General features: G+C 35.4%; 3 protein-coding genes across 3 annotated transcripts; 1 reads left to right on the forward strand and 2 right to left on the reverse strand.

Annotated features, from left to right (window-relative positions):
• Positions 1 to 147: 147 nt before the first annotated feature.
• LOC144843781 (NF-X1-type zinc finger protein NFXL1-like) lies at positions 148 to 9,895 on the reverse strand. The gene is made up of 18 exons (XM_078700722.1): positions 9,835 to 9,895; positions 9,202 to 9,337; positions 8,622 to 8,804; positions 8,193 to 8,281; positions 7,678 to 7,808; positions 6,995 to 7,173; positions 6,432 to 6,590; positions 6,017 to 6,232; positions 5,665 to 5,780; positions 5,005 to 5,227; positions 4,794 to 4,914; positions 4,538 to 4,697; positions 4,331 to 4,444; positions 3,780 to 3,911; positions 3,099 to 3,265; positions 2,297 to 2,477; positions 1,744 to 1,884; positions 148 to 1,207 (listed from the first exon to the last, which is right to left on the reverse strand). Exons 2-18 carry the CDS (start codon positions 9,329 to 9,331, stop codon positions 1,043 to 1,045), a joined length of 2,607 nt encoding a protein of 868 aa, XP_078556848.1. The 5' UTR covers positions 9,332 to 9,337; positions 9,835 to 9,895; the 3' UTR covers positions 148 to 1,042.
• A 338-nt stretch (positions 9,896 to 10,233) lies between these two features.
• Positions 10,234 to 18,196, forward strand: LOC144843687 (ubiquitin-protein ligase E3A-like). The gene is made up of 11 exons (XM_078700575.1): positions 10,234 to 10,432; positions 10,640 to 10,687; positions 10,891 to 11,201; positions 11,553 to 12,745; positions 13,137 to 13,281; positions 13,598 to 13,803; positions 14,585 to 14,749; positions 15,192 to 15,347; positions 15,651 to 15,724; positions 16,207 to 16,350; positions 17,052 to 18,196. Exons 1-11 carry the CDS (start codon positions 10,377 to 10,379, stop codon positions 17,170 to 17,172), a joined length of 2,619 nt encoding a protein of 872 aa, XP_078556701.1. The 5' UTR covers positions 10,234 to 10,376; the 3' UTR covers positions 17,173 to 18,196.
• Positions 18,197 to 19,600: 1,404 nt separating this feature from the next.
• Positions 19,601 to 24,939, reverse strand: LOC144843688 (glutamyl-tRNA(Gln) amidotransferase subunit B, mitochondrial-like). The gene is made up of 12 exons (XM_078700576.1): positions 24,778 to 24,939; positions 24,289 to 24,457; positions 23,822 to 23,935; positions 23,474 to 23,666; positions 23,233 to 23,355; positions 22,863 to 22,976; positions 22,616 to 22,700; positions 22,060 to 22,294; positions 21,259 to 21,395; positions 21,035 to 21,158; positions 20,536 to 20,625; positions 19,601 to 19,822 (listed from the first exon to the last, which is right to left on the reverse strand). The coding sequence occupies exons 1-12, from the start codon at positions 24,849 to 24,851 to the stop codon at positions 19,688 to 19,690; spliced, it is 1,593 nt and encodes a 530-aa protein (XP_078556702.1). The 5' UTR covers positions 24,852 to 24,939; the 3' UTR covers positions 19,601 to 19,687.
• Between the last annotated feature and the right edge of the window lie 26 nt (positions 24,940 to 24,965).

A 24,965-nucleotide genomic window follows, 5' to 3' on the forward strand; every position in this document is an offset into this window, starting at 1 on the left:
CACCATGTGCACTAAACGAAAATAGTATGCACGGATTCACGTGTATAACAATTTCTTTTATTGGACGCTCAAATTCATATTTCAAATAGTAAACCTATGGTACATATAAAAATGAATAAGACAATTACACAACACATGTAGGCCTACGATAATTATATTTATTATGTTCACAGATTTATTTTGGCCTTCAATATAATATGTGAAATGAATGAATTAACCAATTAAAATAATTATTTGAAACACACAAATTTGTTTCAACCTCAATTTACTATTTGATAGTATTTGACTAATACGAAAACAAAAATAAAATATTAACAATTCCCAAATTACTTTATTTTAGATAAATTGCACCTGAATGATAAAGAAAATAATGCTATAAGAAATTACTCACAAACGTGGAATACAATGTACTATTGATTGATGAATACAAGCATGGAGTAATCCATGATACAAGTTACAAATAGCAACAAACTGATTCTCGAACTGAACCAATTCAATAATACAAGCATGGTACTGTACCTCTAAACCACTGACAATACTGTGTGGTAATTTACTAGTAACAGATCAACAAGCACTATCACTTTGTAATATAATTTCCAACATTCATGACTTTTGGTACTATTTGTATTTTGTGCAGTGTACTTAAACGCACATATTTAAGTTAATCTGCATATTATAAATGCATTTGCATATGCATGAGATACACGACTAGTGTAATTTAAATACTCATTTAATGATAAAGTACAGTCTTATGTAAGTACAAAGTATAAAGAAATAACTAAAGAAGTGCAGAAAATGGACAATAAGATTAAAACATGTAGGTATGAAATAATTTATATTTACTGCCATTTTGTCTAAACCTGTGTCTAGACTGTCAAACTAGTTTGATAGTCTAGACTATGTGCCCAAATATGTGCCCACTGATGTGCCAAAATATGGTAGTGATATGATGTCACCCTGTCCATATATGGGCACATCACATTTTTTTGTCACATAAAATTTGATAGTGTAGACAGAGCTTATTAAGTGGGAAATATGAAATTTACATCTGCATGAGATAAAGACTAAACAGCAACGCCAACGCTAAGACGATGCCAATTGGCAAATATTTGTTCTTCCACCATGGGGTCATCTCAAGCTCTTCCATTTTCCTTCGTCTATGTTTCTTGCCTTTGTTCATCACCCGGTTATATTCTTCTTCATCTCGCTAAAAGAGTAAAGAATAAATAATAATTCAAACAAACAATCAACAATCTAAAGCTGTGTCTACACTATCAAACTAATTTGACAAAAAAGTGTGATGATCATATCACATAAAGTTCGATAGTGTAGACAAGGCTTAAGCAAATATATGTAAAATATAATATAGAGGTACATTCAGTGAGTAGCAGAAGATTTGGAACTACACCTAGTGGCATAACAGCTATGAGCACTCACTGGCTAAACCCAGGGGCCCTGGAGCTTACAAGGGCTATGGACAGAGCCCAGATCAATATATTGAAAAAGGCTGAACACATCTAAAGCTCTGTCTACACTATCAACAAAATGTGATGTGCCCATATATGGACATGATGATGTCATATCACTACCATATTTGGGCATATCACACTTTTTTTGTCAAACTAGTTTGATAGTGTAGACAGAGCCTAAGGCCTCCAGCATTGCAGGGCCTCTGTGTTACACCACTGCCTACACACTAAGCCTCTATTGCTAATTCTTTATTCATTTAATTATTACAATTACCATTTGTTGTCGTTGTTTCTCCATTTCTTTCTTCAATTCCTCCTCTTCTTTCAGTTTCTTGTGTTTTTCAAGCACTTCTCTACAGTGGTCGTCACACTCTAATTTGGCTTCTTTGGATTCAACGAGCGGACATGGAAAATTCTTTAAATAATTATGAAAAACTATTAATGATACAAATATTTAAAAAGAAAAAACTGAGAAAATAATTGTTAACATTTTTTTTAATATCCCATTTTAATGTCACATAGTAGTTATTCACTTTGACCAAAAATTAGATGGAAAACAAATTATTCACCTGAAAAAACTCAAAAAACAAATTGTCAATTGACTGGAAATTTTAACAAAAAACCCATTTTAATGGGTTTTTGGTTGAATACAACTGTTTAATATGTCTGTTTATAGTGAAATTAAAATTTGTGTTCGTTTTTTTCCCTATGGAAGTGAACAACTTCAATAAAACAGCAAAATTGGCCTATTCAAAGTCTGATTTTATAAATCTTTATTTTTCATGATGTTGGGAGGTTGCGAGTGCAAAGTTATTCATATTATTCACCTTTTTTCTTCTCTTGCATGGACATTTGAGAGGCTTCTTTCCGGTACATTCCGTTGGGAGAGCACAGTCACCACTGTGGCATTGTTTACTGCATAGATGGCCACAAGACATCATTTGAGGGCATGGGCCTTTGCAGGACTGCTTCTCATCTCTTTCAACTTTAGAAGCATTTGTCCACTCACTAGCAGAAATATAAGAAACGAATATTTAATATGTACAGTATTAAATGAAAAACTGTGCCTGCCTGACTGAAAAACCTTCTGATGATCATAGTTTCCATATAAAAAGTAATTGTCACACATTTTATGAGTGTGACAATACCTATCCATGTCCTTAAAATCATATTTCTTATATTTAAATTTTGCATAGAAATTCTATAGTAAAAGGTCAAAATCCTGACTCCCAATTTTAATCCTCCAATCCTATTTTTTATCCATATTTGTAAATACAGTATTTGTTTCCTTTTTGACATATTGTAATTGCATTTAAATTTTATTGTATCCTTCCATTCTATTTTAATATTTTTTATGTGCCTAATGTATTTTTATACCGCTTTATATTGTATTATAGTATTTTTATATATGAATTTTTTAGTTTGGGACTGTCAGGCCTGTGGGGTATAGTAACTGAGTTTACTTTTGGCGTCCATAGCCGACAAAATTCATTTTCTTATCTTGTATTTTACTCTATATTTTTATGGCTTGATAAATAAATGAATGTAAACACACAACACATTTTAAGAGTGCAACACTATCAAACACCATGCAAAAACACCATGGGAAACAGATGAAAATATACGCACCTACAATTAACATACACCAACATATTACGACAATGACATCTCATCTTGTTACTCTTTTCACAAGTTGGACAAGGCGTTGAATGACATGGCATCCTGCACTTGTGAGGGCAGCCTTGTGGCCGTGGCTTCGAACATTTCTCTTCACATGGCATACATTCAGATCCTGCCTGAAAAATATTATTGCTAGTTAATAGGAATTCTAGTCTAATTCTGTTAATCTAGTACCATTTAGAAACCTGTTAAAATTGTGTTGTCTACATCCTAAAAGCTACACTATCAAACTACTTTGACAAAAAAGTGTGATGTTCCCAAATATGGTAGTGATATGACATCATCGTGTCCATATATGGGCACATCAAATTGTTCGTGACATAAGTCTACACTATCAAACTTTATGTGACAACAAAATGTGATTTGCCCAAATATGGTAGTGATATGACATCATGTCCATATACTGTACACCAAATTTTTTGTGACTTAAGTCTACACTATCAAACTTTATGTGACAACATACACTATCAAATATATGGACATGATGATGTCATATCACTACCATATTCAAGCATATTATCACTACCATCAAACTGTTTTTGTCAAACTAGTTTGATAGTGTAGACAGAGCTTTAGAGCTAAAAGGAAAATCTAGAAACCTTACACAAAACAATACAATAGAGAACTTACTGTATCCTCATTTATTGCCCCAGTGACAATGTGACATTCCAACTGACAATAATGATTGCCACAAGGTAAAAACCGGTTGCATGTCCTCTTACAAGAAAACTTTCCAGATCGTGAACAGGGTAGTTGCTGTGTCTGAAATATGAATGCATATAGAAATAGGTTATTGTAAATAGAAATTCTTAATTTCTTTGAGACACCCCTATTCAAGGGACATCCTTTCAAGGGGAAAGTTTCAAGTGAATTCATGAAACAAGGAACTAGTAATATATGTTTTAACAGCCAACCTCTATTCAGGGGACACATATATTCAGGGACACCTCGATCAAGGGGACATCTCAATTAAGGGGACACTCTGTTGGGTCCTGAAGGTGTCCCCTTAATAGAGGTTTTACTGTACAGTAGTTTAATGCTACACAATTTTAATTAGTATTTTTAAAACATGTAAAGATCACTACCATTTCCCAATCTGTGGCCAAATATGCGCATTGTTGCAGTTAAAAGGTTGTACTATATTTTATAAAACAGTATTAAAATAGAACAATATTCCCTACCTCATGTAATCCGAAGCATTGTATTGGTACAGGATACATGCAGGGTGGACAGGGGAAGGCTACCTGCTTGAACTGTACTTCAGGTTGCTTCTCCCATGGGCCAGCAGGTCGAGGCTAGAGAAACAAATGGTTAGATAAAGTAGTAGATATAACTTAAATATTAAACATTATTACTTAAATAACTGAATAAATAAAAAAAATAATTACCCTTTGTTCCACATGTTTTACCGTGACATCATCATGACATGCAGCTGGACAAGAGTGACCACAAGTTAGTTGATTGTTACACAGCTGTCTACAAGGTGGACATCGGCCAAAGTGACAATGATGTCGCTCCCTTTTGACATGGTGACAATTTGGAGGTGTGCTAAAAACCAAAGAATAGTATTGTGTTTACTTTAGTATTGTCAATATTTTATTTTGTTCTTTTACCAAACATACCAAATTATTTAAAGTCTTTTACCTGCACGGTTGTTTACAGCGTGGTGGTTTTGTAGCTCGATCCATACCACAGCGAACTTTCAGAACTGTCTGGTTACAGTTACATGAGATTTTGGATATTTCACGACAGGGATAACAGAGGCCTGTAATAATAATAATAAGAAAACTCCTATTGTTAAACAGCATTGTGTTGTGAAGTTAACCCTCTAGTAGTTTAGAAATAATTTACCCACCTTTGTGACACTTGGCTAAACATTTGTGATTTCTACAAGTGAGGCTGCGTCCACAAGGCTGCTCACACGGCGGACAATGGTTGTCACAACACTTCCGTTTACACTGATGGCGGCCACAATTTCGAACCACTGAGCATTTGACATCGCACAGAAACGTTTTAGCACAAGGAACAGACTTCTCTTTACGGCCACAACGACATTTCTTTACCGTCATTTGGCGACACTGTTAAAAGGCACAAATGAAATGCTAAACATTTCTAATATCTGAGGAAATTTATTCGGATTTCAATCTAACATTTAAAGAGAATTTATTTTGAGGTTAATTTGGATAACCTATCAGGGGTCCCCCAAAGGAATGATGCTCTACCAGGTTTATGCAACTCACACAAAGAACATGGTGACGTCATTCCTGACGAAGTCTCAGATAGGCGATTGTTCGAGACACTAAATAATACAACTATATAGGATTTACCTCAAAATTCTTTTTATAGAGTAGAGCCTCTATTCAGGGACACTTCTTTCAGAAACACTTCCCTGTATAATAAATGGGGGAGGGGAAATATCTGTCACACAGACCAACCACTATTCAGAAGACACCTCTATTAAGGGGACACTTTGTCAGATCCCAATGGTACTGTATCTCCTTATTACTGTACTTACATCTTCACATGGTCCATTATGACATCTTGAAGTGCATCTATGCAGACCACATTCGAGGAGTTGATTACATGTATCACCACATGTAGGTACATCTTCTGTACACGGTAGTTGATACTCTGAAATGGTTTAACGTATGTTAATCATGCAAAAACAAAGAGATACTGTGGTTTATTGAATGTGCTGCAGCAAGTTTTATTGGCAGAAGTCTGTCATTTCTTTCCTCCAGCAAGATTCAATGAAGAAATGACAGACTACTACCAATAAAATCTTGCTGGAGGAAAGCAATGGCAGAATGCTGCCAATGAATCTTGCTAGAGGAAAGAAATAATAAACTGCTGCCAGTAACTCTTACTTGCTTTTCCACAAGGACATGACCTGTTGTCAGCTCTTGGGCAGCTTTCACAGTCTCCTTTGTGGCAAACTTCCTCGCAGGTGTGGTTACCACAGGAGAGTAATTTTCCACATACTCTGGTGCACTGCCACTCTAAGGCATCGCATGACTTCAGAGCAACTGATCGACCACACAGACACGAACACCGACTCTGACGCGGACACGGTGGGCACTCTCCTAAAAAAACAATATAATTTGTTTGAAAGTTAAATATGGACAAAGAATATGCACAGAAAAGTACTAAAAGCAGTAATATTTTCGTTGGTTTTACTCTGGTAAAAGGATATTAACAACTGCTTCTTTTGGGTTTTTAATATTGTATGCCCTCAAATATGTTTACATCAGTGTCAAGGGTAATACTAAAATAATTACTGACCTGCATGGCAAAGAGTATCACATGTGTGACCACATTGTAATTTGGTGGCACATTTTTTACCGCAGGACCATTGTCTTGCGGAGCAACGCTTCTGAGTTGGCGGTTCACGGCCACAGAAACAAGATGTACGAACTGTCTTCGGACATGGAGGGCAAGCACCTGTAAATATATAGTTTTTATATTATTATATACAATATCTTAACATATACAACACAGAGTGGAGTTGTGGCTTGGTGGTTATGATGCTTGGCTGCCAATCCAAGGGTTCTGTCAAGTCAAGATTTTTTCTAATGACAAAACAACTGCACTCCAAAAGACTAATAAGTAATAGTAATAAGATTTTATGTAGAGCATGTTGTGTATATGTTTGTCTTGTAAACGGGATTGCCACCTTTAAGAAGGATAGTAAATGAATTCGCTTTATGGTTATGGCAATTTGCCTTAAAATATATAAACAAAACAAATAAAATCCTTGTTTATCTAACAGCAAACACATGATTTAACAGTTACAGCATGGGAATCACATGACCAAAAAAGAAGAAAAAAAAGTAAACAAAAATTACCCGGATGGCACAACAGTAGACACTGGTGATCGCAAAGCGGTAGAAGTGGTTTACTACATGTCTGTCCACACGTGTGAGGGGTCAGCCATGGGTCAGGCCTGGGGTCAACTTCCTTTCCACAGTGACAAACATAACGTGATGGACACTCAGAGTCTTTGTACTCATATCGACAATTGGGACTGCAAAAAAAATTAAAGATCATTTTTTGTCACTACTAGTAAAGCTCATTCACTAATGGGTAAAGCTCTGTCTACACTATTATAAACTAGTTTGACAAAAAAAGTGTGATGTGCCTAAATATTGTAGTGATATGACATCATCATGTCCATATATGGGCACATTTTTTTTTCACATAAACTTAGTGTATATAGAGCTTTTTACACTTTACTGGTGCAAATGTCTTTTGTTAGCCCACACTAATAGAAAATTCCATATTTGGCACATTATTATGCTGAATGTCCTGCAATACACTAGCATGCTTTAAGCTATGTTCACACTGAGCCCTGATTCCGGTCTGGTGGCCGGAGAAAATTTGTGCTAGTTTCCGAGCGCTGCGTTGACATACGCACATTATTATGTTGAATGTCCTGCAATACAGCATGCTTTAACCAGTGTTTTAAAAACAATAATTATCTATAATTTATGTTCATTGTTCGTTGTTTTTGTTCGTTTATGTCACCTACCAATGCCATAACTTCTCTGCTTCTGGAAAGTTCTCTTCCGAAAGAAAATTCTTTTGAACTGAGCCCTCTCTTGCCCACTTTTGAATGCATTGAAGATGGAGAATACAGTAACACGTTTTACAGTACCAAATCTAATACAAAAACAAATTTCATATATATTCAAGAATTGGAAATGTCATAGAACTGTATTAGATTTTCAACATATTTATATCAGGGTGCAGAAAATAAAGCTTAAATACATAAATGCTAATCACTGTAGAACCTTTGGGGAAATACAGTATGTAACGAGATATTTTGTTGGGTCCTGAAGGTGTCCCCTTAAATCTCTGTCTACACTATCAAACTTTATATGACAAAAAAATGTGATGTGCCCATATATGGACACAATGACATCATATCACTACCATATTTGGGCACATCACACTTTTCTTGTCAAACTAGTTTGTGTTATGGGGGTTCAGTTCTACTTTCTATGTATTTGATATAAGATATTAATAAATAATATTAATCTTTACCTGTTCTTCTCTTTTAACACTTTCAATACAAATTAGACAAACTGATTTGTCGTTTTGATTCCCATGAAATTGTTGTTTTTGCGTGGCTCCTATGGAGAAAAAGTAAATACAATACATCATGTAAATTTTAAAATGACTACAGTAGCAGAGGCTCACTGTCGAAACCAGAGCATGAGCAACCTAAATAGGTTAAGGGTCTTTCACACTTGTACGGTTTAGGTCTGGCACCGGCAAATCAATACGAACGTCAATGTTTTGTTCTCACGCGGCTACTCGCACATCGTTTTAGCGCATAGCCGCGTGGAGCAGGTGTAAAAGACCCTTTACGCCACTGTACAGTAGTAGCAACACGTCTTTATTGTTTTTACAAATAATTAAACAGCAATATTAATGTTTTTAATGCAAAATAAAGTAAAAAAAAAGTATTACCTAGGCCGAGTTGTTTGTTGTAATTTTTATATGTAGCCTCCTGAATAACTTCATAATTATCCTCATCATCATCTTCAGAGGAGTCGCAATGTTCTTTTACATGCTGTACTGCTTCTCTCGTTTTTTCTGTATTATCATGGCGGTTCAATCCTCCGACGGCTAATGGCGTTCCATTCCTTTTGTCTGAAACATCAAATATAATTATTCAATACCAAGTACAGTAATTTTCCTCTGGTTTCGATTAGTACATTGATATGTAGTTCATTGATAGTGAACCAAATAACTTACATTTCAAGACAGTTTCGCCTTGAAACGCAAGTTAAATTTACTGGTTTATTCTGAATGAACTACATATCAGAAGTACAGTGATTGTTGAGGATTTTGGTAAGGGTATCAGTCAAGTAATAATCTATCAAAACGGGGTTGCAATCATGGTTAAACAATCATTTATTTTTTAAATAAAAAGAGATTAAAAGTTTGAATAAATAACATTGATTTACAAACAGTCACCAAGGCAGTACTTGGTTTTTACTAAGCTATGCCTCAGTAGCACTCAGTAGAGCCAGAATGAAAGCGGTACCTTTGTGGTTGTGGTGGTCTCCAAAGGCAGTACTTGTGTTATTTGCGGTCACATCTGCATTCCTAGACCTTCCTCTGCCACGTCCAGCCTTTCCACGGCCCAGCAAAGAATACGTTGATGGGTCGGTCATCTTTGTCTGGTGATAATAACAGTTGTTTATTTAGTATTTTTATGCAGTATTACTTTAGCATGTAATTGCATTTATAGATTTCATCTAATATAAATAAAATATTGATGTTTTATATATTTTACAATAATCTTATACATATGTTAAATCAAAATTAAGAGTCATAATTAATCATGTAGGTAAAAAATAAATCTATTTATTATTATTATTTATCTTTTACCTCCATGCATGCAGCACAGATGATTGGTCCTCTCTTTTACTCTACACACTACTGTACTCCTAGACTACAGCTACTCACTCAGGCCGCAGGCTCTCAGCTCCCTGATCGAATTCTATATACACTAGGCCTACTCTAGCTAGGCCTACACAAACATACAGCTAGCTCAGCAGACTGCTGTCGCTGGCTGCTATTCTATTAAATTTGTTTACAAATAATTATATCATAGAGTAGGCCCTACTCATATATTACTAGAAACACAATTACTATTTATTTAAAAAATAACCACCTGTTTTCGTGGAAGTAAGAAAATACCAGCATTATTGCCATGTTGACGTTTGACAACGAAATGGAGCCCTGCGAAATGAATGAGAAAAATGAAAGTGAACGACCGGGAACAGTTTATGAGTTACGCCCTCATTACAAAATATTTTTCGTTTTCCAATTTTGGTTTTTCCATGATTTTTCTTTTAAAATTCGTCATCGGTGTAGTGAAGAAGCCTGTAATGACTTTATAAGACATTATGGGATAAACTACTATGTATGGATGTTCTAGTGCATCCTAAAAACAAATAATTCAAGTCGGTGTGAGGGTTAGTCTCTTCACTGCCGTTATGTATAAATTAGATTGATAATGACTTGATGTTTAGAACCAGTGTGGATAACAAGTGCCTGGACGTAAAAAAATGATTAACCTTTGACCTGCTCCATCCGACTTCCCTTCCTTTCAGAAGTAAACGTTTGTATATATCCTAGATAATTGTCATTTTATCTGTTTATAAACATGTTTCATGATTGTAAATGAAGTAATACCATAATTCATTATTTCGTATGAATCCACTAGAGTCAAATTCTGACAGTAGCTTGGGAGCAGCGGCCCAAGAAAGGTAAGGTAAAATCCCACAGCAACAACACAACACTCAGCAGTCAGTACACCACCATCATCAACACAACACAGCCACCCATCCCAGTTAGGTGGAATTGCTGATGCCACTACTTTACTTTACCCTCCTTCCTAGCCTAGGCCTAGTAGCATTTCTTTAGCTTCTGGGTTTAACATTTTTAGAAATGATTTCATTTATTTATTTTTTTAGTACTGTAAAATCTATAAAATCAACGACACAAGAAACTGGTGAAGAGATGTAAGTTAGCCCATTTTTTTTTATATTATAATTAACAAATGTTGGTATTGTTATGTTTATAATGGCCCTGGTTTATTGTTGTATTTGTCTGCAATTATTAATTACAACTTAACTTTTTCTAGAGCATTGCTTCTATCTAAGGGATTTGAGCTTGATTTATGAATCGATTCTTTTAATCGTTTTTTAATGTTCATCTTCTTTAGGAAGCGAGCTGCACAACATTTAATCGAACGCTACTTTTACCAACTGGTTCAGGGTTGTGGTAATGTTGAGTGTACAAATGAACACTGCGCATCAAACTGTAAGCAGGCTAAGATATCCAGCAATGAAGCTGCAGTTAAAGCTATTGAGCTGGTCAAGATGAAAGCCAAACTGTGTGATTCTTGTCCTAACAAGCAAAGAAAAAAGTACAAGCTAGCATCAACAGCAAGCAGCACAGCTAGTGTAGCACCAGATCAGCCGGACAAACCCCAAGAACAATCTACAACCAAAGACAAACAAGCTAGTGAAAAAGGTAAGTTGTTTGGTCCATAGAAATTTTGAATTATTTTTAGCGAGTACAACTTCATCTCTTTGATTACATTATTTAATTTCAGTCATTATTGTTCTTGTTGGAGAAAACTAACAAGCAAACCTTTAAAGCTCTGCACTACACTATCAAACTTTATGTGAAATATATGGACATGATGATGTCATATCACTACCATATTTGGGTATATCACTACCATATTTGGGTACATTACACTTTTTTGTCAAACTACTGTAGTTTGATAGTGTAGACAGAGCTTAAGATTAGTTACATCACTATACATACAATTATTTCTATTCGTAATATGTATAATAGTATGTTTTTTTTCCTTTTTAGTTGCAGCTAAAGTTAGTTTTGTTACTGAAGAAATTATAACAGAAAAAATAAACATATTAAAAGAAAGCAAATCGGCAAGTCCATTAGTTCGTTTAATTGGCAGCGTATTCTCAGATTGGCAGGCTTTAAACCGAAGCTTCTTGAAAAGGAAACCACTTACGAAAGAGGAGAAAAGCGCGTTAAGCGAGGACAAGGACAAAGATACTGATGAATGCGACGCTGCTTCTTGTAGCTACAGTAGACAAAGTAGTGAACTGGATGAACCTTCAGAGTTAGACCTTGATGCTCTCAAGCGCGTATACACTGCTTTACAAAGTTGCGAACAACCTAATATAATTAACGCATTGCAGAATGCAATTGATTCGCTTGCTTCCACCGTTGAGATGGAAGCCAGATGGAACTACGATCTTAAGGACAAACCAGAGATGTTGAACTTTATTTTGATCGTCATGGAGAATCCAATGCTGCAGAGTCCAGAGTTTCTGGATTTATCGCTGCCACGGTTTTGCAAAGCGGTCGCCTCTTTACCGATCGCTGCTCAGACTAACCTTGTCAATAAGTATTCAAAGTTTTCGCCCGAAAATCTAAAGACAAAACTTGATACACTACAGCAACTTGTAACATACAAGGCCATCACAGGAACTTTTCGTAATATTCAACAAATGCATGTGAATGATGACTCCGCGATAACTAACGCAACAAAGTTTATGCGTATTATCTATTATGCGAGTATTCTTGGTGGTACTTTAGATGTATCGTCCTATAAAGCAACACCGGATGAAGAAACCGACTGGCGCGACATGCTCGGTGCAGTAGGGCCGGAAAATAAAGATCGTAAAGTACCGGTCCGGGATGAACTCGAAAAAGCACTTGGCATCGATGTACTTACAAGTACTAAGCCACTTATTCCATTTTCCGAATTTTACAATGAACCGCTTAACGAGCAGCTTGAGGTCGATCATGATTTCACGCATTTTAAAAATCATGATCCCGATAAGTTTTCGTTTCTCAACTTCCCGTTCATTTTATTGCCAGCCACTAAGAATCAAGGCTTGTTTTATGACAACAGAATACGCATGTTTAACGAGCGCAGGATGACGGTATTGCATAGTTTAGTACAAGGAGATCAGTTCAATCCTTATCTTAAATTGAAAGTTCGACGTGATCATGTCGTAGATGACGCTCTAGTGAGGGTGAGTTATAACAAGTATACAGCCTTGTTTGGTTTTAATTCCCGCTTCAACTTAAGGCTAATTTACACAGACGAGCGGTAATGGTAAGCGGAAAACCACCTAGCTTGTCCCACGTAGAATCTGTATCTATCCTGAGCAGAAACCGACTGTCCGTGTTTTGTGTAAATGGTCATAAGAAATAACATAGATTCTATATTGTTATTACCGTTACTGCTCGTCTGTGTAAATTGGCCTTTTCCATAAATCTATTATCATTGATGGAATGTTCCATTTTCCCCAAAGTCATATCGATTAGCCTAATAATGGCCTATTTTGGTTCATCCAAGTGAGTAACTATTGAATTTTTTTATTATTCTGAACTGAATATTACCGCAATTTTTGTAAATTTCAGTTGGAGCTGATCGCAATGGACAATCCAGGAGATCTGAAGAAACAGTTGTTTGTGGAGTTTCAAGGAGAGCAAGGTGTCGATGAGGGCGGTGTTTCTAAAGAGTTTTTTCAGTTGGTTATACAAGAAATCTTTAATCCTGACATAGGTAATTTTCAGGTTGTTATCACCACAATTGACACCGTCAATCTCAACATCATTTCCACCATTACAATTGTTACCATCAGCTTTGTGAATAGTGTTCCGGCGAGCTCACATATGGGAGCTTCAAAGTGATGGAGAATGGAGCAGTGTAAATGGTTCCTCTGCTTTTCTTATTTTTTTGGTTATGGATCATTTGTGTAGCACTTAGAAACATGCTATTAGGCGCTATATAAGACTAGCATTATTATTATTTTTTTATCACAATTATCTGATGTCATCACCATTATTTGCTTAATTAATTAATTGTTTTTATGATGTAGGTATGTTTGTGGAAAATGAAGAAAACAAAACGTATTGGTTCAATACAATGAGTTTTGAATCTGATCGGCAGTTCACTTTAATTGGTGTTGTGCTAGGCTTAGCAATCTACAACAACATTATTCTAAACGTCCAGTTTCCCATGACGCTCTATCGCAAGCTTTTGGGAAAACGTGCTACATTCAACGACATGCTAGAATGTAAACCAGTAAGTCAAACCACATTTTGGTTTATACTTTATATTGCTGCATTAACAATGGATTCACCAAAGTCTGTCTGATTTTAGTCTAAAGCTCTGTCTACACTATCAAACTTTATGTGACAAAAAAATGTGATGTGCCCATATATGGACATGATGATGTTATATTTGGGCACATCACACTTTTTTTGGCAAACTAGTCTTTAGTGTAGACACAGTTTTATGTCTGATTTTAGTCTAAATTTGTGGTGGGATTATACTAGAGTATGGGATTATACTCGAGTATGGGATTGTACTAGAGTATGGGATTATACTCGGGTATGGGATTATACTCGAGTATGGGAATATACTAGAGTATGCGATTATACTCGGGTATGGGATTATACTCGAGTATGGGATTATACTTGGGTAATATATGGTAATTTTATACAATACAATACACAGAGATAAAACTCCCTATGAATTTGTATATTCCATTTGAGTTAATTACATTTACATTTTAGCTATAAATATTGAAACTAAATGAATATTTATGTCCTTTCTCCTCATGAATATTCATATCCTTTCTTCTCATGAATATTCATATCCTTCCTTCTCATGAATATTCATATCCTTCCTCCTCATGAATATTAATGAAGTAACGGAAATCGTGCTTGTATTTTGCTAGAATAGCCATGTTTTATGTTTACCTGGGCTTTTTATTATAAGTCTCTCTTCAAGTCAGGGCAAGAATTACTCACATAACTTATTTCATAAACAATAATTTTATATCTTTTATATTTCGTGACAGGTTCTGTACAACAGTATGAAATCTTTGTTAGAATATGAAGGGAATGTGGAGGAGGATTTTATGCAGACATTCAGCGTTGGTATGAGTGACGTATTCGGTGGTTCCAAGAGACAAAAATTGAAAGAAGATGGAGATAAGATACCATTAACTAATGATAATAGACAGGTACAAGAAACTGGTATTAATTTTATGTCCTTTGGATGGGATGTAGAGCTGTTGGTCCTGTGTACATATAGTAATGATAAAGTAAGACCAACTCAGCAGTGTCGTACTACGAGGCCCGATAAAATGTCTTGACTCGTCGGTGCTGTCTGAGTTGGCCTGTACACTATTCGGAAAAGTAGGAGATCGTCTTCCGGTGTGCTGATCTGGTAGGCGCTGCACTGCTAGCTGCCGTGGGTCCATAGAGGACCTAATCCGAATTTCCAGTTAAGCTTGACTAAATCGAATAAATACCTTTAACTGCTGGTAGAATGGACCATGGATGTAATTTACATACAGGTGGTCAACTATATTTAAAATAAGCTTACTTTGAACTAGTGATAAATAAAGATAGGGTATTAATAGAAATTACTTTTAATTCATATAATTAAATTTCATTATTTAGGAGTTTGTTGATCTGTATGCAGACTTCATCTTGAACAGGTCAGTTAGCAAACAATTTCAGGCTTTTAAACGTGGCTTTGATATGGTTACCGATGAAAGCCCTCTCAAGATATGGTTTAGACCAGAAGAGGTTGAGCTGTTGGTTTGCGGTAACAAGGTAATTCTAATTGCACATATTTGGGCACATTACACTTTTTGGTCAAACTAGTTTTATAGTCTAGACAAGGCTTAAGAGTAGTCTCATGCTCTGCGTCTTTAGGAATTTAGTAAGGTTTTTCAGTACCTTGAGCAAGGATTATCCTAGATTAAGGCACAGAAAATAAAAAAACAATTTACCTCGGTAATTATCTTTTTTTTTTATTAGCCCCACAATTAAAAACCTTGTATTTTGGAGAGAAAGATTTAGTTCACTCATTCAAGTATAGGATAAGATTGTTAAAATTATACGATTCTTTTCTAGTATTTTGATTTTGAATCGTTGGAGGGTTCCACAGAATACGATGGTGGATACAGTAACACAACACCTGTGATCAAGTAAGTGTTACAATTATACATGGCAAATATATTACAAAGCCATGCTGCTCATAGAATGTTTGTATCGTAATATGAAGTGAGTGCAAAATATTATATTATTGTAGACCCACCCCTTTATTTATCCTAACTTTGTTTTACGAGGGTAGCTCTAACAGCTCTACCACAGCAGTACAGCTGACTATAAGCACTCTTAAAAACAATACCAAAAATATACAATACATTAAACATCAAATTACATACAATTACATAGACCCTATTTCTATAGTAGGTATAGTGTAAATGGGAAATGCATTTATGTTGCTCTCAAAATATGCCAGTACTGCTCCTGGACCTACTCAAGTGATGGTCCAGATCTGCATCTGGCACAGGGCTGTCCTAACTTTATGCAGTGTTTACACTTACTGATTGGTGACCCAGGGCTGGCCCAAATCGTAAGTGTTAATGGGGTCTTAGTTAATAAAAATAATAATAATTTTTTATAGATATTTTTGGGAAGTAGTGAATGCATTCTCAGACGAACAGAAGAAGCAGTTACTGATGTTTACAACTGGTAGTGATCGAGTCCCCGTCGGTGGTCTTGCCAAGTTGCGGTTAATCATCGCAAAAAATGGTCCTGACTCGAACAGGTAAGAATGACTTCAGTTCTATTTCAACTATATAGATGTTGGAAAATTTTCAAATCGTATTGTGGATAAATAGAATTAGAGTTCTTTGCATAATTGGGATAAATGGAATTTACTACAGGATGAAATCATCTGTGTACCTAGTGTAAAGTTATTCACAGGAAAGATGAGCGTTGTCTACACTATCAAACTTTATGTGACGACAAATTGTGATGTGCCCATATATGGACATGATGATGTCATACCACTACCATATTTGAGCACATCACACTTTATGACAGTGTAGACAGAGCTTAAGAAATGAAGGGTCAATTTAATCAAGTATAGCTCATATTATGGTACAGGTATAGGTTTATTTCATTTACAATTCAGTATGTAGATGTACAGAAAGTAGTCCCGTATGCCAATAGAAGACTCATATTCCATCAAGCAGTTTCAAGGCCAAGGACAGTCTCACGTTCCAGTATTAGTTTAGTTTAACAAAAAAGTGTGATGTGCCCAAATATGGTAGTGATATGCCCAAATATGATAGTGATATGCCCAAATATGATAGTGATATGCCCAAATATGATAGTGATATGCCCAAATATGATTGTAATATGACATCATCATGTCCATATATGGGCACATCACATAAAGTTTGATAGTGTAGGCAGAGCTTAATATACCTACAGTATAATAAAAAAGTTGTATTCTTTTAACAGACTACCAACAGCCCACACCTGTTTCAATGTTCTTTTACTACCAGAGTACGCAACCAGAGAGAAACTAAAGGACCGTCTCGTCAAAGCGATCACACATGCCAAGGGTTTCGGTATGCTGTAAGTGAATGTAAATATTAACCAATCATGTATTGGTATGTTACAAACTGTCCTAACAGTGAATTGGTTTTAGATATGGTATTAAATAAACCTTTCTGTCCAACAAAGGATTTTTTTATGGTAGAAGCCTAGCCCTGACTGATTTTTTATGCACATGTGAGGCTGGTCTATTTATAGCCTTAAATGTACCTACTGTTTAAGTTTATGGCCTAAGCTTGGTTCCCACTAGCAACACAACATACGCAATGTAAGAAAGTGCCCTTCCAATAATTGTGTTTGCCCCCGCCTGCGTGAAATCAAACCTGTGATGTTTTCAGCAGTGTTGCGTTGTCGGTTCCAACTTGTGAGTACGCAATTCAGCACTTTTCGTCAAAACTTTGATGCATTGCGTCGCTAGTGGGAACCATGCTTGTGCAGTAGATGACGTAGCCAGATTTGGCTTCTTAAATACTCATATAATTGGTTTGGCAAATTAGTGACCTATAACCTATTGACCTACGTGGCTTATTATTGGACTGAACTAATGTTTTGATGATCTAAGGTACTCTTTAATAATCTCCTATATTGCTTCTTGTTGACTTGGTGTATTCATTCAGCTTTCGAATTTCGAAAAACCTAGGTCACAGTTTTTGGTGCAGTATCCAGGTGACGACCTATGACACATCAAAATGTAGGTCATAGGTCATCACAAATTAAAAGCTTCCTAATTTCCATTTATTGGTACGTTAATTCACAACTTAATTGGTAGATAAAGTCACTAACCGCTTTTGATAAACAGCCTCACATGCCTCACTGCTACTTAGTTATAATAAATTCAATAATTCAAATAAAATTCACTGAAGAAATGGAAGAGGTGACCGAAAGTAATTTATAATTACAGTAAAGTGTATAAAATATGGAAAATAGTGAAAAATGAAAAACAAAATAATTTTTTTTTTTTTCAAATAAAATATTATATAAAAAGCCACCTTTACAATAAACACATACTTTTGATGCATTGATAAAAAAATAAAGTTTGAGCATATTGATATTGGTTTTTATTGTAGCGATCTAGATTTTTTATTTAAATTTAAAGTGAAGAATAAGCAGCATAGTTACTATTATACAATTTAATATAGTAGATTACATTTAATATTATTGTAATATTTATTATTTGAATAAAAACAAATATGATGATTTAAGACATAGTTGACAGACTTTGGATATACTATTTTCAAGTTGAAAAAATAACTATCTGCATGTAGCCAGCTTTTCTATTGTTTTCTAACAAATTGTATTTTAAATTCTACCCACTGTTAATCTCACAGTGTAGGCCAAATAGATAGGACATCTACATGTTAGAATTCAATTGAAGGTCACTTTAGATTTTACAGATCTGGTATTTTCAACACAGCTTTTGGTCGTCCCAACAGACCATATGTAAAATGTAGGTCCTACTGTGTTGAATGCAAGATGGGAAATGAACAATATATCATCTTCCCTTATATGGTACCATATAAGCCTTATATGGTAAGATGATTATCAACTTTCCTTATATGGTAAAATGATTATCATCCTTATATGGTTAGATGATGATATGCACAGTGTAATATAAATTTCTTTGACTCAAAAAATATCAAAGTTGGCTGATTTTACCTGAAATACTAGAGGACTGTTGTATTTTATTTCAATAATTTGGTATACATATAATATACTCACAATGAATAGTATAAAGTGAAGTTCAAATAAAACTGATATATATATAAACAAAATTACTAAGTTATTTTTGTCTTATTTGCAATATTTAAAATCACTAAAACAAACTTCTTGTGACAAAAATTGTGATGTGGACAACACTTTTTTGTCAAACTAGTTTGATAGTGTAGGCAGAGCTTAATGGACCCAACAACATATTAATAGTGGTGTTCCTGGAATAGGGGTTGACTACTGTCATATCAATAAGAGATTGCTGGATACAATTAATCATCACACGCACTTAGTTACTTCGGTCATACAGCAAGACGAGAAAACAACTGTCTTGAGAAGGTAATCATCCGGGAAAAATTGAATGGTTCAAGGAAACCAGGTTGACCAAAAGCAAGATGGATAGACAGAATTTAGGCCCTTGTTGGACATCCTGTACCGGTTGTTTACCAACTAGCTGCTGATCGTAAACAGTGAAATGCTATCATGAGAGTCACGAACTGTCAGACATGACGGATACGTACCAAACCAACCAAATCAACTGTCATATATATTGGCCCTTGTTTGTTTCATATGGGAAAGTGTACCCTGAATAGAGTTGTCTAAAAGGAGGTGTTCTACTGTATACCTCTACATCATTATATAAACTCTGCCAGTGTCCTTAAAGGCAGGTGAATAAATGAGTTTTGGAACTCCTATGCAACTCACTGCTTTCACCCTAGCTTATACTTGCAACCAAATGAGCTTCCTCAATATTAAAATAACTTTATTCAACAAGATGCTCAGTCATATTAAAACAATACTAATTTACAATTACTATATGTCTTGCTTGCTTGCTACGTATCTTTGTCAATTAATTCTCGTAGTATAGTTATTGCAAGTTGCGCTTGGATTTTTCTCCCGGTCTTCTTCTGAATAATACCCATCAATCTATTTATAGCTGCCTTATTTCCAGCTCTGTATATCTTGACCTAAACAAATAGATAAAGATGATGAATCTTTCAGCCTGTCAACTATCTAACTGGCAACTAACTGCCTGTCAACTATCTAACTGGCATCTACAGTAACTGACTGTCAACTATCTAACTGGCATCTACAGTAATTGCCTGTCAACTATCTAACTGGTATCTAACTACCTGTCAACTAAACTACCTGTCAACTATCTAACTGGTATCTAACTACCTGTCAACTAAACAGCCTATCAACTATCTAACTGGCAACTTACTACCTGTCAACTAAACTGCCTGTCAACTATCTAACTGGCATCTAACTGCTTGTCAACTATCTAACAGCCTGTCAACTATCTAACTGGCATCTAACTGTCTGTCAACTATCTAACTGCCATCTAACTGTCTGTCAACTATCTAACTGCCATCTAACTGTCTGTCAACTATCTAACTGGCATCTAACTGCCTGTCAACTATCTAACTAGCTTCTAACTGCCTGTCAACTAACTGTCTGCCTTTCAACTATCTAACTGGTATCTATAAACTGTCTGTCAACTATCTAACTGGCTTCTAACTGCCTGTCAACTATCTAACTGGCATCTAACTACCTGTTAACTATCTAAACTGGCATCTATGTAACTGCCTGTAAACTATCTAACTGGCAGCTAACTGCCTGTAAACTATCTAACTGGCAGATAACTGCATTTAACTGATTGTCAACTGTCAATTATCTTTACCGGTTCTGGATTTTCTTGGATTACTTCTCTACATAATTCTTCCAATGCATTTCTATCTGAGATTTGTTTCCAGTTATTTTCTTCAATAATCTAACAAGAAATTAAAGGTACTGTAAATTTGGGTTATTATCAAAATGAGCTAAATATTGGGGTCTGCTGTATCACATCCATCTAAATTACAATTTTAAATTTACACTCATTCAACAGTCTTGGAAAATAAGTACTGTAATTAATCAGGGTTGTCAATTTAATTCAATTCAAAAGACATTTATTTTCGTCCAACAGACAATAAGTAAAAAAACAGTAATGACAGATTGAGATTATTGAAAAAGTAATGGACAAAGGCAGGATTTAAAAAAAAGAAAATTTTGTGGTGGGATTGCTGGACAAATTAATAATTGACAGACTAAAGTCCCTGTAAGGTATTCAAAAATGAATATAGCCAGGGACTGTGGGGGCCATCAGCTGAAAGGATCATCTGGTAAACAGTAATACATACATGTTTAACTGGTCTTGAATCTCCTTCTACTTTGAGACTCAGTAGTTGTTTTGCAATATCAGCTGACACAACCCCTTCAGATACACTTTGAATTACATCAACAAAGTCATCCGGGCTAAGAGAACTGAAGAAAAATGAACCAAACAAAATCATTAATTTTGAAAATAGCCTGTAAACGTTTTAGCAGATTTACAAATGTTGGTCGAGTATTTCTGTAGGCTTACCATTCTAGAATGCTAACCTCAATCTGATTCAGAATCGTCAACACTTCGTTTATAAGCCAGTCAGCTACACGCTTTGTTTCCAAGTTGTTTTCAGTAGACATGACTTTCTCAAAGAAAACGGCCAGTTCTTGTTCACTCTGTAAAATTCATCGTAAAAAAAACGTATTAATGTGCAGGTTAAAGCCTTGTCTACAGTATCAAACTTTATGTGACAAAAAAATGTGATACGCCCATATATGGACATGATGATGTCATATCACTACCATATTTGAGCATATCACCACCATATTTGGGCACATCACATTTTTTTTGTCAAACTAGTTTGATAGTGTAGACAGAGCTTTACAAGTACAATTGACTTCTGGCCAATTCTACTAGTGCAAAATCAAGTTTACAATGGTTTGGCTCATTGGTAACTGTTCTGAAGACTACTTGGGCACTTTCAAGGCAATTCTGGATATTCCAGAAATAAAGCTCTGTCTACACAATCAAACTAGTTTAACAAAAAATATGTGATGTGCCCAAATATGGTAGTGATATGACATCATCACGTCTATATATGTGCAAGACTCCAAGACACTTCTGGATATTCCAGATATAAAGCTCTGTCTACACAATCAAATTAGTTTGACAAAAAAATGTGTGATGTGTCCAAATATGGTAGTGGTATGACATCATCATCATGTCCATATATGTGTAAGACTCCAAGACACTTCTAGTAGTGATAGTGACATCATCGTGTCCACTTCAACTAAGGGTAACCCAGGACATTCAAAGAGCTTGAAAAATAAATTGGCATACCACTAATACTACTGCACTTCGCCAACTGATTTCATATTGCTCTTGGAATCTTAACCTTTTAGCTTCTGGCAGCTCTGGTACAGCTCTTTCTATGTCATTTATGTTAATTGCATTTGATGGGTACTCTGCTTCTCCTATAGTTTCATCATCATACACTACCAATGGTGGAAGATTTGGTTCGGGCATGAAACGATAATCTAAATTTGTCTCTTTTATTCGCATAGATACAGTTTTCCTGGGAAAAAAAGGGGTTTTTTTTTGTTAATAGTGTAGTCATTATTTAATTTGTTATATATATATTTTTTATTAGAAGAGATCACATTATTATCTGAAAACTCTATAAAGTGGATGTTGCTCTGTCTACACTATCAAACTGTATGTGATGTGCCCATATTTGGAAATGATGATGTCATATCTGGGCACATCACACTAAACTAAAGTTTGAGTGTGTAGACAGTGTCTTAGGGTCATATACCGCATGAGTTAATGGTGCATTTAAGAAAAACTGTTGTGTGGGAAAAATATATTGTGCAAAAAACAAGTCATTTTGTCTCACCCTGTTTTAACATCAAAAAATCTAGTATCTGCAACAACTTTTTTGCCTTTCTCCAGTAAACTGATCTGTCGTTTGATTTCATAATCTGTAAGAAGAAATAATTATTCTAATAATAGAAATATATAAGTCTTTAAGGTGGGACTTCTGGCTTACAAGCTATAGAAGAGCCTCATTGTCTCTTTAGAAGGCAAATATGAAATGAAAAGTCAAGCAACAATACTGGTTAGATAATCATTAAGAAACAAACCTATAGCATTTTTAACATTTCGTATGCTACCGATATTTTTCACCTCAGCTCGAGTTCCAAATGGCTGTCCTGGTAAATTCACAGAAATGTTGGCATCTACACGAAAAGATCCCTCTGGAAATATAAGAATTATGAAAAAATATGGAATATATAGTAATGTAATTACGGTATATAAATCCAAAGGCAAATTGCTGAAAAATGACAATGCTGTGGGCTGGCTCTCATTGGAGATGCAAATAAAATAAGAACTGAAAAAATGACAATGCTGTGGGTATCAGTGGCTGGATCTCAATTGAGATACAAAATAAAATAAACACTGAAAATGGAGATACAAAATAAAATAAGCGACGAAAAAATTGTACTAGCATACCTTCCATCTTAGCATCACAGGTTTTGATTGTCTGCAAGATGAGCTGAAGCTCTCGTACCATGGCCGCTGCCTCTTGGCCATTATGCAAGTTAGGCTCCGTTACAATCTCCATTAATCCCACACCTATTATTACACCAAAAAAAAACATATTTGTGTATATCACTACCATATTTGGGCACATCACACTTTTTTTTGTCAAATTTGACATGCACAAAAGGTTTTCAAAAAAACACTTTATAACCTGCTCGATTAAGATCAACCAAAGTTTGTCTGTTGTCCTCATCATGTAAACTCTTCCCACTGTCTTGCTCTATCTGGATCTGTTTGACATTCACAGTTTTTTGTACTGGTATCTTGTCAGTGATGTTGATAGGAAATTGCAATTTCCCATTGACAGCGATTGGTACTCTGTTTTGTGTTATCTGATATCCAGTCTAAAAAAATCAACAAAATATCTTAGCTGGGGTGGTTAACATATTTTTCATCACTTTTGCTGTTTGAAAAGGGCAAGTCAGGAAAAGGGAGTTTGTTCAAACCTTCGAACCTCTCTGGCTACCGGGTTATGTATGTACTTAACTAAACCACTTACAGGCAAATCAGCATAATAATAATGCTTTCTATCAAAGAACGAACGTTTGTTGATTTCACACGACAAAGCAAAAGCTGTACATATTGCAGCTTCAACGCAACGTCTATTTAGTACCTAGAAAATAAAAAAATCATCATTATTATTATTTACTACTCAGATAGTCCAGTATTGGAAGTACTCGGGTATAATCCCACTTCGGGTATGATCCCACCCCCTATTTTATGTCTGATTTCACAAACAGGCATATCCCTAGGCATAGTCCCAGTATTGACTTTTGGTCTGGATATATGTAGGCCTCTCTCTAGCCAGTTCATATGAGCTTTTACAAGAAATGCTTACCAATCGGTTTTCCCGGGTATAGTACCACCTCAAAGTCGGCTCAATTTCATGTTCTAGTGGGGTGGGATTATAACACAGGATATACGGTATATTAAAAGGAATATAGGTTTCATTTTTAGCGGACTAACTGGTAAAGTGCCAGGCAATGCTGCATCAAATACGGCCACTTGAGAATTTGGTGGCACCATGAACTTTGTTCCTGCACCAGAGAACAACTTAGATTGTGCATTGATCTGTGCATGAATTTCAAGTCCAACGATGCTTTCCCATCTAGATGAGCAATCCTGCTGACTAAATCTGCAAAAATGGTAACAAAAAGAGGTTTTAATAATAAAATGATTAAATATATTGTATAATTTTGTTTAGTTGTTATAGTACAAAATTACATTAAAACTACTACACCAGGCACTATGCCCTCCACGTACTGGTAAATACTTGTACCTGGCACGAGAACGGCTACAAAAATAGGCCAAGTATAGGTCTAGGTAGCCTAGCCTATAGCACGCCAGCTCTCCCTGCCGCATCTGACCCGGCGGTGTATAGGCCTAGTTAAATAACATACAATACAAAATTACAAGCGCCAAGCCTAGGCCTAGGCTAGATTTTGACTACCTCACCTTCTTGCTATTTTAATGTATACGAGTTTCTCGATGATTTTTCTGTTAACGTAGGACCATTGTTTACAAATCATAGTTATTTCATGAGCATACTTATTGGTTAAGATCTTGAAAAACAAGAACAGTTTTTACAAAACAATTACACGTGTTTATTCGTTATGTTACGCTCCACTGATTTATAACTTCTA

Source organism: Antedon bifida, chromosome 5 (assembly GCF_963402885.1).
Source record: "Antedon bifida chromosome 5, ecAntBifi1.1, whole genome shotgun sequence".
NCBI classification, from domain to species: domain Eukaryota; kingdom Metazoa; phylum Echinodermata; class Crinoidea; order Comatulida; family Antedonidae; genus Antedon; species Antedon bifida.